Source organism: Neophocaena asiaeorientalis, unplaced genomic scaffold, assembly GCF_003031525.2.
Source record: "Neophocaena asiaeorientalis asiaeorientalis breed wild unplaced genomic scaffold, Neophocaena_asiaeorientalis_V1.1 scaffold119, whole genome shotgun sequence".
In the NCBI taxonomy this organism is placed as follows: domain Eukaryota; kingdom Metazoa; phylum Chordata; class Mammalia; order Artiodactyla; family Phocoenidae; genus Neophocaena; species Neophocaena asiaeorientalis.
The window spans coordinates 2,299,148-2,313,912 of NW_020175821.1; the positions used below are offsets into that span (position 1 = coordinate 2,299,148).

Here is a 14,765-nt window from a genome sequence, read left to right on the forward strand (position 1 = left end):
ATTAGGCTTCTACAACAATCTAAAAGAAAAACAGTCTAGTTGAAGAGCTGGAGTAAAATAAACAAGGAAACTATCATTGTGACAGCAGAATTAATAAGACTATTAATTTTTTGTTCTCCAATGGTATTCTGCTATTGCTGATGAAAATCAGTGGATGGAGTATCTCAAAAGAGTTAGTAAACTTTTCATGTGTTTATGCCTTTTCAAAGTCCATAATATAATAATGAAAATTCCACTAAGAGCCAAAGATTTTAAAAATTCCAACTAAACACAATGCAAAAATCGTAATCAAGGGCTTCCCAGGTGGCACAATGGTTGAGAGTCTGCCTGCCGATGCAGAGGACGCGGGTTCGTGCCCTGGTCCGGGAGGATCCCACATGCCGCGCGGAGCGGCTGGGCCCATGAGCCATGGCCGCCGAGCCTGCACATCCGGAGCCTGTGCTCCGCAACGGGAGAGGCCACACACACAAAAAAACCCCAAAATCGTAATCAAAACATACATAATTTTTTAAGTCCATTCAAACAAATACCTTAAGTGATGCCTGTTAACCCAATATTTTGGAGATACTTCCCTCCCGGTGCACACAACCTCGCATAATGGATGCATTCACAGTAACTATATTCTTAGTTAGTTATCAGCCAGTATACAATTCAATGATGATTATTTGACCTTGGAAAGAATGCTGAAAATGACAATCTTACCTTCGATTCAAAGGAAACAAAGAGAACACCATCTACATCTTCCAGATCAGGTTTCACATCTGGAAAGGTACTCCCAGGGCCCATAGGAGTGTTCTTTGTAGAAGTTAAAGATTTTCCTGTGTTTTTAGGTGGCCGCCCTGCCTTAGAAAGTTTCAGTTTTCGTGGCCTTCCTCTTTTTCCAGGGACATTTGGAGGGGCATTCTGATTAGCATTCACAGTCTTGGAGGCCGTTGAAATCTTAAGCATACTTTTCTTTCTGCCCAAGTCTTCTTTTCCTAAAAATGAGTCCCCAACTGAACTCTTTGAACCATCAAGTATTTTTTCTGTGTTAATGCTGTCAGATATATCAGGATATTTCCACTGAGGATCTTTAAGTGAGGGATATTTTTGTACCACTCTGAGATCTGGTGAATGTCTTCTAAGACCATTTTCTGATTCCTTGCCTAAGCAGAAGCCAGTCTCATTAGAATTTTCAATGTACGTAGGCAAATAGTCTAATTCTGTCAACGCAGAAGTTCTATCCTTCCGAGATGTGGAAAGCATGTTATCAGGGAGCTCAGAAATCTTCACTGTGCTTTTGGTGACAGCACAGGGCTCCAGATAGACTACTGGCATCTTTCCAGCATCTAATTTGAACATTTTAGCTTTAGCAACACCTGATGGGCTATTTGGTAGTAGCCATTTAGAAGAAGGATGGTCAGCTTCTAGTTTATCAGCTTTATTGTGCCTCTTCAACTGTTTCTCTAGTATAGGATCATCATCACTGTTTGAGTACACATCTGTTTCCTCATCTGTCTCTTCCTGCTTCACAGTGACCCCTTCTGGGCACTCACCAAGTTCATATTCATAATCGTCTAGAGGCTCTTCTTTAATGACAACATTGAAGTTTTCATTTGGGTTTAATGGTGATGTTACATGGGAGCCATCTTCAAAATTGTTGCCAACAAGACTGGAGAGACAGGGGAGGGAGAGTTAAAAAGGACAGAACTATCCATAAATAACACTCAGGAGGGGAAAGAAAAAAAAAAAAAGACTGTTGGAAACCAAGTAAAATCACATCAGATTTCAAGAGCCATTCATTAAAAAAAAAAACCACTGTATAACAAGGTTCTCAAAAACAGTTTATCAACATCACACTTTTACATATTCTGTCAATTTCTCTTGAAAAATATATAAACTAAAGGGTAAAGTTTTAACAAGTAACTCTCATCACTAAATCAAAAAGCAAGATATGTTATAACATGTTTTCTGCTAATGGTATTCTTCAAATGAACTCAATTTTGAAAGCTTGCACTGATCCAAAATCAGACTCTAGTAATGTACACACTGATCAACAACTGCCAATAAAAACAAACAAATGTCCGTTACAATTAAAAATTAAAATAAACATCAGGAAGGGCCTTTCAAACAGCTCACTGATTTTTTTAATTGAGATAAAATTCATGTAACATAAAACATAACGTTTTAACCATTTTTAAATGTACAAGCCGGTAGTTTTTTCATTGTAGTCCCAATGTTGGTGCCAGGTGATTTTTCAAATTTAAAATTGCAAAACTCACTTTCAATGTAAAGAATCCAGCATTAGTTCTTCCAAAATAAAAGGACAGGGAGGATGAAGGCAAGGACATATAACCTGTCTCGACTTAAGTGTTTATAATTCATCAAAAAACAAAACAAACTTTTTAGTTTCTCATTTCTCCCAATTCATCACTGAAAGCACATAAACTATACCCATGTATCTTGAGGACAGGTTAGAACTACTCACTAACCCAGTTAAAGTCACTTTATCTGTAAAACTTTCATTTACCTCAAATATGCAAAAGTAACCATTAAATCGATCTGTATCTACTTGTTCCTTGCAAAACTGACTTAAGATCTTGACCTTACTCAAAAATTCTTCAATGGAGGACTTCCACTTCCAGTTAGAATACAGAAGTTCACAAAGACCATAACTTCTGCCATAACAATGACAAAACACTAGATAAACTCAAAATCCTATTCTTTCTTTAAAGTCACTGAAGACCTCTGGGTACAAGTAAGTTTAAATGAACTGAATTCCAGAGAGGGACCAGCCTTCTCCAAGTGACCACAGATTGCTATTGCTTTCAACCCTCAGTGGCATTTACATTGCTTGAAGCACAAGTGAAGAGAGAAAAAAGCTGTTATAGGCAAAGAATCTTTGCGGAAACACAGAGAAACCAAACTATTAATGCCTGAGTATGGGCAGACTAGATCTGGAGGACCTCAAAGAGAAGACAAGTCCTTGCTCCCACCAATTATCCTCCAGGGGACTTTTGCAGAATTTCTAGTGATGCAGAAACTTGGCCTGAAATCAGAAACTTACATTCTCACAGCACTTAGATCCCAAGGCCCTGTCTGAAAGGAGTTCAATCCTACCCTTAAAACTGAGGTGAGCTGAAATTTACAAATCATCTAGACTGAAGGATAGAGAAAAAGGAAAAGCAAAAGAAGTGTCAGAGACCTATGGCACACATCAGATGATTTAACATACTAGCAGTTGCACCTCCAAAAAGGTAGGAGAAAGAAAGGAGAAACATTTGAAGAGAAACTGAACAAAAATATTCCAAAAATGAAAGATTTTAATCCACAGATCCAAAAGCTCAGCAAACACCAAGCAGAAAATCATACCTAGGTACATGAAGACCAGACAGCTGAAAAAAACATCAAGAGAAAAACCTTATAAGCAAGGAAGAAAAAAAGACACATGAGACTACAGAGAAAACTATGAGAACAGACTAACTACTCATTGGAAACACTAAAACAGAAGACAATGAATGAGATCCATCATAAAGCATTTAAAGAGTCAACATAGTGTTCTAGATCTACCAAAAGAAGCCTTCAAGGCTAAAGACATTTTCAGACATCTGAAAGAATTCATACTTCATAAAAAATACTACTTCCTTAGACTGAAACAAGACAAGGATATTAGTTCTCACCACTTTTACTTACAGTAATTATACTAGAGGATCTGCCAAGGACATCAGGCAATAAAAAGAAATAAAAGACATCCAGATTGAAAAGAAGTAAAAAAAAAAATCTCCATTTGTAGATGACATGATCTTGTATACAGCTGGCCCCCAGTTCTGAGGGAGACTGGTTCCAGAACTCCCCAGAGATACTAAACTCTGTGGATACAGAACTAAAAGTCCTAAGAAATCCACTAAAAGAACTATTGGAATAAATGAGTTTGGCAAGATTGCAGGATCCAAGATCAACACACAGCAAAATAACTGTAATCCTGCACACTAGGAACAAACGTCAAAAATGAAATTCAGAAGACAACTCTATTTACAACAGCATCAACAAGAATAAAACACTTAACATACGGTAGATAGCTAGTGGGAAGCAGCCGCATAGCACAGGGAGATCAGCTCAGTGCTTTGTGACCGCCTGGTGGGGTGGGATAGGGAGGGTGGGAGGGAGGGAGATGCAAGAGGGAAGAGATATGGGAATATATGTATAACTGATTCACTTTGTTATAAAGCAGAAACTAACACACCATTGTAAAGCAATTATACTCAAATAAAGATGTAAAAAAAAAAACTTAACTGAACCAAAAAATTGTAAGGCTTTTACACAGAAAATTATACAACTGTTGGAAAAAAATTAAAGCCAACCTAAAAAAAAAAGAAAAAAAAAAGGGTAAATATTCCGCAGTTTCATACTAGAAGACTTAATATAGGTGAGACAGCAATACTCCCCAAAAGTGATCTGCAGAGTCAACACAATCCCTATCAACGCCCCACCTGGGATTTTTGTAAAAATTGAGAAGCTGACTGTACAATTCATATAGAAATGCAAGGGACCCTAAAATAACTCAAAGTATCTTGAAAAATAGAAACAAATGGGGACTCATACTTCCCAATTTCAAAACTTACTACAAAGCTACAGTAATCAGCATAAAGCTAAACATACCAATCAACTGAACAGAATTCAAGGTTCAGTAATACCTGCCCACTTTTTTTTTTTTTTTTTTTTTTTTTTTTCCCGGGACCCGGGCCCCTCCCACAGGGAAGCCCGACCTGCCCACTTTTATATCAATTGATTTTTTTTTCTTTTCTTTTCTTTTTTTTTTTTAAGGCAGTGCCATGCAGCATTTGGGATCCTAGTTCCCTGACCAGAGATCAAACCTGTGCCCCCTGCACTGGGAGCAAGGAGTCTTAATCAACGGACCACCAGGGAAGTCCCTCAATTGATTTTCAATTGAATTCAATTCAAGGGTGCCAAGACAATAAATTCAGTGGGGAAAGAATGGGCTTATGAACATCCACAACTTATTCAATACAAACACTTGCACACAAATGTTCATAGCAACATTATTTCTAATAGTCAAAAAGCAGAAACAACCTTAATGTTTACCAAGTAATAAATGGATAAATAAAATGTAGTGTATCTAAACAGAATATTATTCAGTAATAAAAGGAATTATGTACAGATACATGCTACAACATGAACCTTGAAAACATTATGCTAAGTAAAGCACAAAAGACCACATACTGTATGATCCCATTTAATGTCCAAAAAAGGCAAATCCAGAGACAAAAGAGAGACTGGTGGTTGCATATCGGTGGGTGGGGTTGAATACTGGCTGGAGGAAAATGCGGAGTGACTAGTAGAGGACACAGGGTTTCTTTCTGGAGTGCTGAAACGTCCTTAAAATGACTGTGGTCATGACTATACAATTTGGTGAATATATTAAAAATCACTAAACTGAACACTTTTCAAGGGTGAATTATATAGCAGTGAATTACATCTTATTTTTTTAAAGTTCTAAAAAAATACTAAAGGAAGTTCTTCAGACTAATAGGAAATGAACTAGTACGAAAATGGATCCAGGGGACTTCCCTAGTAGTCCAGTGGTAAAGAATGTCTTCTAACGCAGGAGATGCAGGTTTGATCCCTGGTCTGGGAACTAATATCCCACATGCCTTGGGGCAACTAAGCCCGCGTGCCACAACTACTAAGCTCACACGCCTCAACTAGAGAACCCACATGCCACAACTAGAAGAGAGAAAACCCACACACCACAACTAGAGAGAAGCCCGTGCGCCACAATGAAGAGCCCCTGCAGCACAACGAAAGATCCCACAGGCCTCAACAAAGATCCCACATGTCACAACTAAGACCCAACACAGCCAAAAAAAAATTAATTAATTAAATAAATAAATATATATTTTTTTAAGTAGCAAGCTAAGTTAAAAAAAAAAAAAAAAGAAAGAAAATGGATCCAGGAATGAATGAGAAGACCCATGAAAAATAAACGTGAGTAAATATAAAAGGCTTTTTCTTACGTTTATTTAAATGACTACTGACTGATTAAAGCAAATAAAAACATTTGGGGGGGTTTATAACATATCTAGGGACATGAACAACAAGGACATTAGCTGATCATGAACTGCTATAATATTAATTTAATTCTACTTGATAAATTAAGAATGCACATAATTATCTCTACAACCACTGCTAAAGAATGAATTGTGTCCCCTCCCAAATTCATACACTGAAGCCCTAACCCCCTTGTGACTGTACATGGAGATAGGGTCTTGAAGAAGTAATTACGGTTAAATGAGGTCATAAAGGTGGGCAGTCTCTCTCTTCTCTACGTGAGGACACAGCTAGAAGGCAGCTGTCTACAACCCAGGGTACTACAACCCAGGATAAGACCTCCCAACAAAACTGAACCCTACCAAAAACATTACTTGGACTTTCCAGCCTCCAGAAACGTGAGAAAATAAATTTTTATTAAGTCACCCAGTCTATGATATTTTGCTATGTCGACCTGAGCAGACTAGTAAAAACACTTTAAAAAAAAAATTTACAGAGGCAAAGCTAAAAAACCAATAGGCCACAGGATGGAATTTTAAAAATGTAATCTAGGACCTCCCTGGTGGTGCAGTAGTTAAGAATCCGCCTGCCAAAGCAGGGGACACGTGTTCGATCCCTGGTCTGGGAAGATCCCACATGCCGTGGAGCAACTAGACCCACGTGCCACAACTACTGAAGCCCACGCACCTAGAGTCCATGTTCCGCAACAAGAGAAGCCAACGCAATGAGAAGCCCACACACTGCAACAAAGAGTAGCCCCCGCTCACCACAACTAGAGAAAGCCCATGTGCAGCAACAAAGACCCAACGCAGCCAAAAATAAATAAATAAAATAATTTTTTAAGAAAAGAAAACGTAATCCAAATGAAAACAGGGAAGGATAATGAAAGAATAGATGACAGAAACAGAAAATACCAAGATGAAATGCTTTAAGCACAGCCACATCAGTAATAATATTAAATGCACGTGAGCAAAACAGTCCAATTAAAAGTCTAGGGTGGACAAAGAAAAAGGTCCCGACTATAAGCTATTTAAAAGAACCACAACTTCAATCTAAAGACATAGACAGACTGAAAATAAAAGGAGGGAAAAAGATAAAACCATGCAAATAGAAAATCAGATGAATGCCAATGTGGCTTAATAATATGACTAAAAGTAGACTTTAAGTACCATCAGAGATAATGAGGGTCATTATAAAAATTTTATGAGCTCAATTCACCAAAAGGACATAACAATCCTAAATGTATATGTACCTTATCATATAGCTTGAAAATATGAGAAGCAAAAATTTATAATACTAAAAAGACAGAAAAATCCACAACTATAGAGGGAGATTTTAAAACACCTTTCTCGGTAACTGATAGGAGAGACACCGCTCCCCCCCCCCCAAAAAATCAGTAAGGAGATAGAAGAATTGAACAATGAATTAAACTTACCTGATAAGATCTTATAGCACACTACAACCAACAACTGCATAAGTATACTTGAAGTATTAATCAAAACAGACCATATGCTAGACAATACAGCACAGTCATGATATATTTCTATTTCAAAGGTTTTAAGTCACATGTTCTCTGACAAAAATAGGACCAAACCACAAATTAATAACAATTTCAACACAACAAATCATACTTTGTAGAATGCACCTAAAACAGTGCTAAGTGGGATTTTATAGCTTGAAATAAAAGGTCTAAAATAAATTATCTTAGGGATTGATAAACTTTTTGTAAAGGGCTAAGTAGCAAAACTTTTAGGCTTTTAAGTCTGAACAATCTTTACTCAACTCTACCACTGTAGCATAAAAGAAGCCACAAGACAATAAATAAACAAGTGAGCATAGCTGTGTTCTAACAAATGGACACTGAAATTTGAATTTTATATGATTTTCACATATGAAAAAATATTACTTTTCTTTTGTCCCCCCCCCCACAAACACTTAAAAATATAAAAACCATACTTAGTCTGCAGGCCATAACAACAAAAAAAAAGGCAGGCTAGGTATGGTCCACAGGTCTTAATCTGCCAACCCCTGAACTGAAACAGGCAAATTAAAACAAAAGCAAGTGCCAAAACAATCCTGAGGGAAAAAAAAAAGAGCTGGAGGAATCAGACTTCCTGACTTCAGACTATACTACAAAGCTACAGTAATCAAGACAATACGGTACTGGCACAAAAACAGAAATATAGATCAATGGAACAGAATAGAAAGTCCAGATATAAATCCACGCACCTATGGTCAACTAATCTATGACAAAGGAGGCAAGAATATACAATGGAGAAAAAACAGTCTCTTCAATAAGCAGTGTTTGGAAAACTGGACAGCTACATGTAAAAGAATGAAATTAGAACACTCCTTAACACCATACACAATAATAAACTCAAAATGGATTAAAGACCTAAATGTAAAGCCAGACACTATAAAACTCTTAGAGGAAAACATAGGCAGAACCCTGTATGACATAAATTATAGCAAGATCCTTTTTGACCCACCTCCTAGAAAAAGGGAAACAAAAATAAACAAATGGGACCTAATGAAACTTAAAAGCTTTTGCACAGCAAAGGAAACCATAAACAAGATGAAAAGACAATCTCAGAATGGGAGAAAATATTTGCAAACAAAGCAACTGACAAAGGATTAATCTCCAAAATATACAAGCAGCTCATGCAGCTCAGTATCAAAAAAACAAACAACCCAATCCAAAAATGGGCAGAAGACCTAAACAGACATTTCTCCAGAGAAGATATACAGATTGCCAACAAACACATGAAAGGATGCTCAACATCACGAATCATTAGAGAAATGCAAATCAAAACTACAATGAGCTATCACCTCACACCAGTCAGAATGGGCATCATCAGAAAATCTACAAACAACAAATGCTGGAGAGGGTGTGGAGAAAAGGAACCCTCTTGCACTGTTGGTGGGAATCTAAATTGATACAGCCACTATGGGGAACAGTACGGAGGTTCCTTAAAAAACTAAAAATAGAATTACCATATGACCCAGCAATCCCACTACTGGGTACCCAGAGAAAACCATAATTCAAAAAGACACATGCACCCCAATGTTCACTGCAGCACTACTTGCAATAACCAGGTCACAGAAGCAACCTAAATGTCCACTGACAGACCAATGGATAAAGAAAATGTGGTACATATATACAATTGAATATTACTCAGCCATAAAAAGGAATGAACGTGGGTCATTTGTAGAGATGTGGATGGACCTAAAGACTATCATATAGAGTAAAGTAAGTCAGGAAGAGAAAAACAAATATTGTATATTAATGCATATATGTGGAATCTAGAAAAATGGTTCAGATGAACTAGTTTGCAAGGCAGAAATACGAGATACGGATGCAGAGAACAAACGTATGGACACCAAGGGGGGAAAGCCGGGGAGGGGGTATGAATTGGGAGATTGGGATTGACATATACACACTAATATGTATAAAACAGATAATTATTAAGAACCTGCTGTATAAAAAAATAAAATAAAATTCAAAAAAAGAAAACCATGAAAGGAAATCAGATCAGTGGTTACCAGTGTCAGGGAGACGGGATGAAGGGCAGGGGAAGTGAATGAAGGGGATCAAAAGGTACAAACTTTCAGTTATAAGATAAATAAGTGCTGGGGATACACAAGATGATGACTCTAGCTAACACTACAGCATGGTATATCTGAAAGTTGCTAAGGTAGTAATTCCTAAAAGTTCTCAAGAAAAGGAAAAAAAAATGGGATTATCTATACGAAAAGATGAATGTTAACTAAATTTATTGTGGCAATCATTTCACAGTATATGTCTGTCAAGTCATCATGTCGTGTAACGAACTTATACAGAGCTGTATATCAATTACATCTCAATAAAAATGAGAAATAAAAGAAAAAAAAGCAAGCAAAAAGAAGGAAACAATGCTAAGAGGAAAAAATTTAATGAAATAGAGAACAACAGAGAAACTGAATTTATGATTTGAAACCTGCCAGCAAAGAAAACTACATGGCTTCCCTCAAGTCTAGCAAAGACATAATGAAAAAAAAACCTATCTTGCACAAACTCAGAATATACAGGATAATCCAACACTTTTTGTTTTATGAAGAAAGCAAAACCCTGGAACTAAAGTATCAGAAATAAAAATATCCTTCATGAATTCAGATGTAAAAAAACTCAATGAAGTATCAGTAAACTGAATCCAATATTAAAAATGTTATGACAACCAAGTAGTATTTCCCAGGAATGCAAAACTGTTACAGCATTTCCAGCTCTCACTCCCATATAGCCCCCACTCACGGTAAAAAAAAAAAAAAAAAAATCAAATTAACAAAATGAAGGGAGAAAAACAACATCTCAGCAGATAGAAAAACAACATTTGATACAATTCAATACTCATTCTTAACCACACTTAGAAAATTAGGACTGGAAGGAAAGTTCTCAGTGTGACCTAAAGCCAACAGCATAATACCCATTAAGAAATACTGAACGATTTTCTCTAAGGTCAGGAGACATGAATGACCATTCTCAAAATTTAGTTTCAACACAGAACTGCAAGTCCAAACAGCGCAGTAGGGTAAGAAAGAGAGAGATAATAATAAAGACTTACAGGAGAAGTAAAACTAACTTTGTTCACAGACACCATAATTGTGTATGTAGAAAATCCTAAACACTACAAACTAGTAAGTGAATTAAATAAGCAAGGTCATCAAACACAAGATCAAGGTACAAAAATCAACTGTATTTCTATGTACTATGGGAAGTTGGAAGCTTACACTACCAAAGATTATAGTGTCATCAAGACTGTATGGTGGGCTTCCCTGGTGGTGCAGTGGTTAAGAATCCACCTACCAATGCAGGGAACACGGGTTCAAGCCCTGGTCCAGGAAGATCCCACATGCTGCAGAGCACCTACGCCCATGGGCCACAAATACTGAGCCTGCGCTCTAGAGCCCACAAGCTACAACTACTAAGCCTGCGTGCCTAGAGCCCGCACTCTGCAACAAGAGAAGCCACTGTAATGAAAAGCCCACGCACCGCAAGGAAGAGTAGCCCCCGCCCGCCACAACTAGAGAAAGCCCGCTCAAAGCAACGAAGACCCAAGGCAGCAATAAATTAAATAAATAAATAAATAAATGCATGCATGGTACTGGCAAAAGAATAGACAAAAAAATGGAACAAAAATAGTCCAAAAATAGACCCACCCATATATATATATATATATATATATATATATAATGGGGAAAATAAAGCCTTTTGAATATGATGTTAGACCACGTAAATATGTGCCTGGAAAAATATGAGCCTTGACCCCCAACTTCATGCCATACACAAAAAGTAAGCCAAGATGGGCTAGATTTCAATGTGAAAGCTAAAACAGCTTCCCCCTTTCAAAAATATCACTTAATTGGAGAAAATACCTATTTCCTTATCTTTCTTTTTAACGGCTTTATTGTGTAAGTTACGTAACATAAATCCCACCAGTTTTAAGTGACAACTCAATTATTTTTACTAAATTTATAGTTTTGCCATCACCACAATCCAGTTTTCCTTTACCTCGTTTTTTTGTTTGTTTGGCCACAATGCATGGCTTGCAGAATCTTAGTTCCCTGATCAGGCATTGAACCCAGGTCCTCAGCAATAAAAGCGCATAGTCCTAACCACTGGACCGCCAGGGAATTCCCTCCTTTACCTGTTTTTAAAGGTTAGGCAAACCAAGCCCTCTCATTTCCCTTTCCCTATTATCTCACTTTTTATGTATATTTATGTATAAATGTCATTCTCCATCAAGTAATTTAGGATTCACATTTAATGATAGTTCTTTCATTATCTTCTTATTTCACAGTGTGAACTTCTAAAATGCAGAAAATAATCTCTACCTTTTTCTCATTTAGCCATATGACTTGAATTATGCTTGCAATATAGCTGAGAACCTTTGAAGCTAAATCTTGGCTGCTACCAAAATAACTGCTTTCACATCTTCCTGAAATATTAAACTTGCTAAATTACAAAAGTTATTTCCAAAGAGTCTCTCTCTCCTTATCATCCAATAAAAACTTTATACACAAAGCATGAATTTTTTTTCCTTGGCAGGAAGATTTTGCAAACAATCCTGAAATTTTATACTTTTAAGAAGTCGCTATACAAAAAAATTAGATGCAAGGTTATCTAACCAAAAATATGGGCAAAACCACTGATTTGTACACATCAATTAATTTAAAGGATTACATTTTTGTTGGCATACACAACCTATACAACAAGTAAGTATGACATGACAGTCACTGTGAAACAAACTAAAAAAGCTTTAAGTACTATGGATAAACAAACTCATTCAGGCAACATTTACTGAGTTCTGACAATGTGCCAGACACATTTTTGGGGGCACAGGGATTTACCAAAATAAATAAAGCACAGTCCCTACATTCAAGGAATTCACAGATCAATGCAGGAGACAGATAAATAGACAATATAATGTTACTTAATTTAATAGATACTAAGATATGTACAGGGACTTCCCTGGTGGCGCAGTGGTTAAGAATCCGCCTGACAATGCAGGGGACACGGGTTTGATCCCTGGTCCGGGAAGATCCCACATGCTGCGGAGTAACTAAGCCCGTGTGCCACAACTACCGAGCCTGCACTCTAGAGCCCATCGCCCACAACTGCCGAAGCCCGCGCGCCTAGGGCCTGTGCTCCGCAACAGAAGAAGCCACCACAATGAGAAGCCCGTACACCACAACGAAGAGTACGCCCCCTCACCGCAACTAGAGAAAGCCCACGTACAACAACGAAGATGCAATGCAGCCAAAAAAATTAATAAAATTAAAATAAACAAACTATTTAAAAAAGAGATACATAGACGCACATTAGGAAAAGCCATAACATAATGCCTTCCATGAAACTGGTATAATAGAGTAACAGAAAAAAGAAATCCACTGGAAAAGATAATGTAGAGTGGAAAACAAAAGAGCTCTTGGAAACTGAAATCCGACACCTGCAATAAATACATCAGTAAGTTAGAAGCTAAATCAAGGAAATCTCACATAATGTACAGCAAAAAGATAATGACAAGAAATAAAAGACTGATTATATAAGATAACCAATCCAGTAGATGGAACACCCAACTATCAAGAGTTTTTTTAGAAAAGAGAAAACAGGACTTCCCTGGTGGCGCAGTGGTTTAGAATATGCCTGCCAGTGCAGGGGACACAGGCTCAAGTCCTGGTCCAGGCAGATCCCACAAGCTGTGGAGCAACTAAACCCGTGCGCCACAACTACTGAGCCTGCGCTCTCGAGCCCACGGGCCTTAAAAAAAAAAAAAAGAAAAAAAAATTTTTTAATAAAAAGAGAAAAAGAAAGTGAAAAAATTAACAGAGAAATAATACTTAAATGTTCCTAGGGCCAAAGAATATGAACTTCTTGTTTTGAAAAAACGTATTTTCTCACAATGATGAGAACAACCATACCACAGCTCATCATTGTGAAATTTCATAAGAGAGATCAACAAAAAAATCTTAAGAGCCTTCAAACCACCAGGAATCAAATTTCTCAACAGCAAACTGGAACCCGACAACACATTTTCAGCATGGAACTCTACACTCAACCAAAAAAATTATGAAAGTATGAGGGTATAATAAAGCTATTTTTCAACATGCAAGAAGAAAATTGTTGAGAGGGGTGAAGAAGGGGATTACTACCTTCCTCAGAAGTGATTTTATTTAAACATTCTAAAATTCTATGTCCCATACATCCTTTCTGAAGAAATTACTGAAAATGTACTTGAAAAATGCAAATTAAAACCAGAACGATCCCACTTTCACCACTTCTATTTAACACAGTACTGAAAATTGTAACTAAAGCAATTAGGTAAGAAAAAAATAGTATCAATTCAAATTGGAAAGGAAAAAATAAAGGTATCTCTGTCACAGATGACATGATCTTATATGTAGGAAACTCTGAATAATACACACACACACACACACACACACGCACACATGCACACACACACAGAGTTAGTTAATAAATTCAGCAAAGCTGCACGATACAAAATCAATATAAAGGATCAGCTTTATTTCCATACACTGTGCAATACACAATAGGAAATAGCAATTTCCTTTTCAAAACCAAAATAAGGATGAAACTAACAACCGGTTCTTTGAAAAGATAAAATTGACAACCCTTTACCCAAACTCATCAATAAAAAAAAGAGGACCCAAAAATATCAAAAATAAAAAAAAGAGAAGTAACAACCGACACCACAGAAACATAAATGATTATAAAGAGATTACACCACAGAATTATATGCCAATAAAATGGGCAACCTAGAGGAACTGGATAAATTCCTAGAAATAATCACCTAGTACAATCTCCCAAGACTGAATCAGGAAGAAATACAAAATATAAACAGGCCGATTACAGTAAGTTCCCTACATACAAACCTTCAAGTTACGAAATTTCAAAGATGCGAACGTGCATTCCATCACCGTCAGGCATGAGTGAAATTGTAGCTTGCCCTCCACCTCCTATTGCTGAAGATCCTTCAGCTCTACTATATCCCACACCTCCCCTCCCACCTCTAGTCAGTAACTCTTCTTGCCTGTTCACTTGATGCCAGCCCCTGTACACCAGCTGTTGTACTATACTGCTGTACTTTTCAAGGTACTGGACAGTAAAACTATAAATATTATCTTTATTTTTTGTGTTTGCTTGTTCTTTATGTATTATTTGT

The 14,765-nt window shown here is 37.0% G+C and overlaps 1 protein-coding gene across 9 annotated transcripts in view; it reads right to left on the reverse strand.

Moving 5' to 3' along the window:
* Window positions 1-14,765, reverse strand: part of MGA (MAX dimerization protein MGA) — a 96,437-nt gene that overhangs the window by 58,401 nt on the left and 23,271 nt on the right. For all 9 annotated transcript variants that reach the window (XM_024732351.1, XM_024732353.1, XM_024732356.1 and 6 more), the window contains exon 3: window positions 703-1,651. In XM_024732351.1, coding sequence (XP_024588119.1) covers window positions 703-1,651 — 949 coding nt within the window. The remainder of the gene's footprint in view (window positions 1-702; window positions 1,652-14,765) is intronic.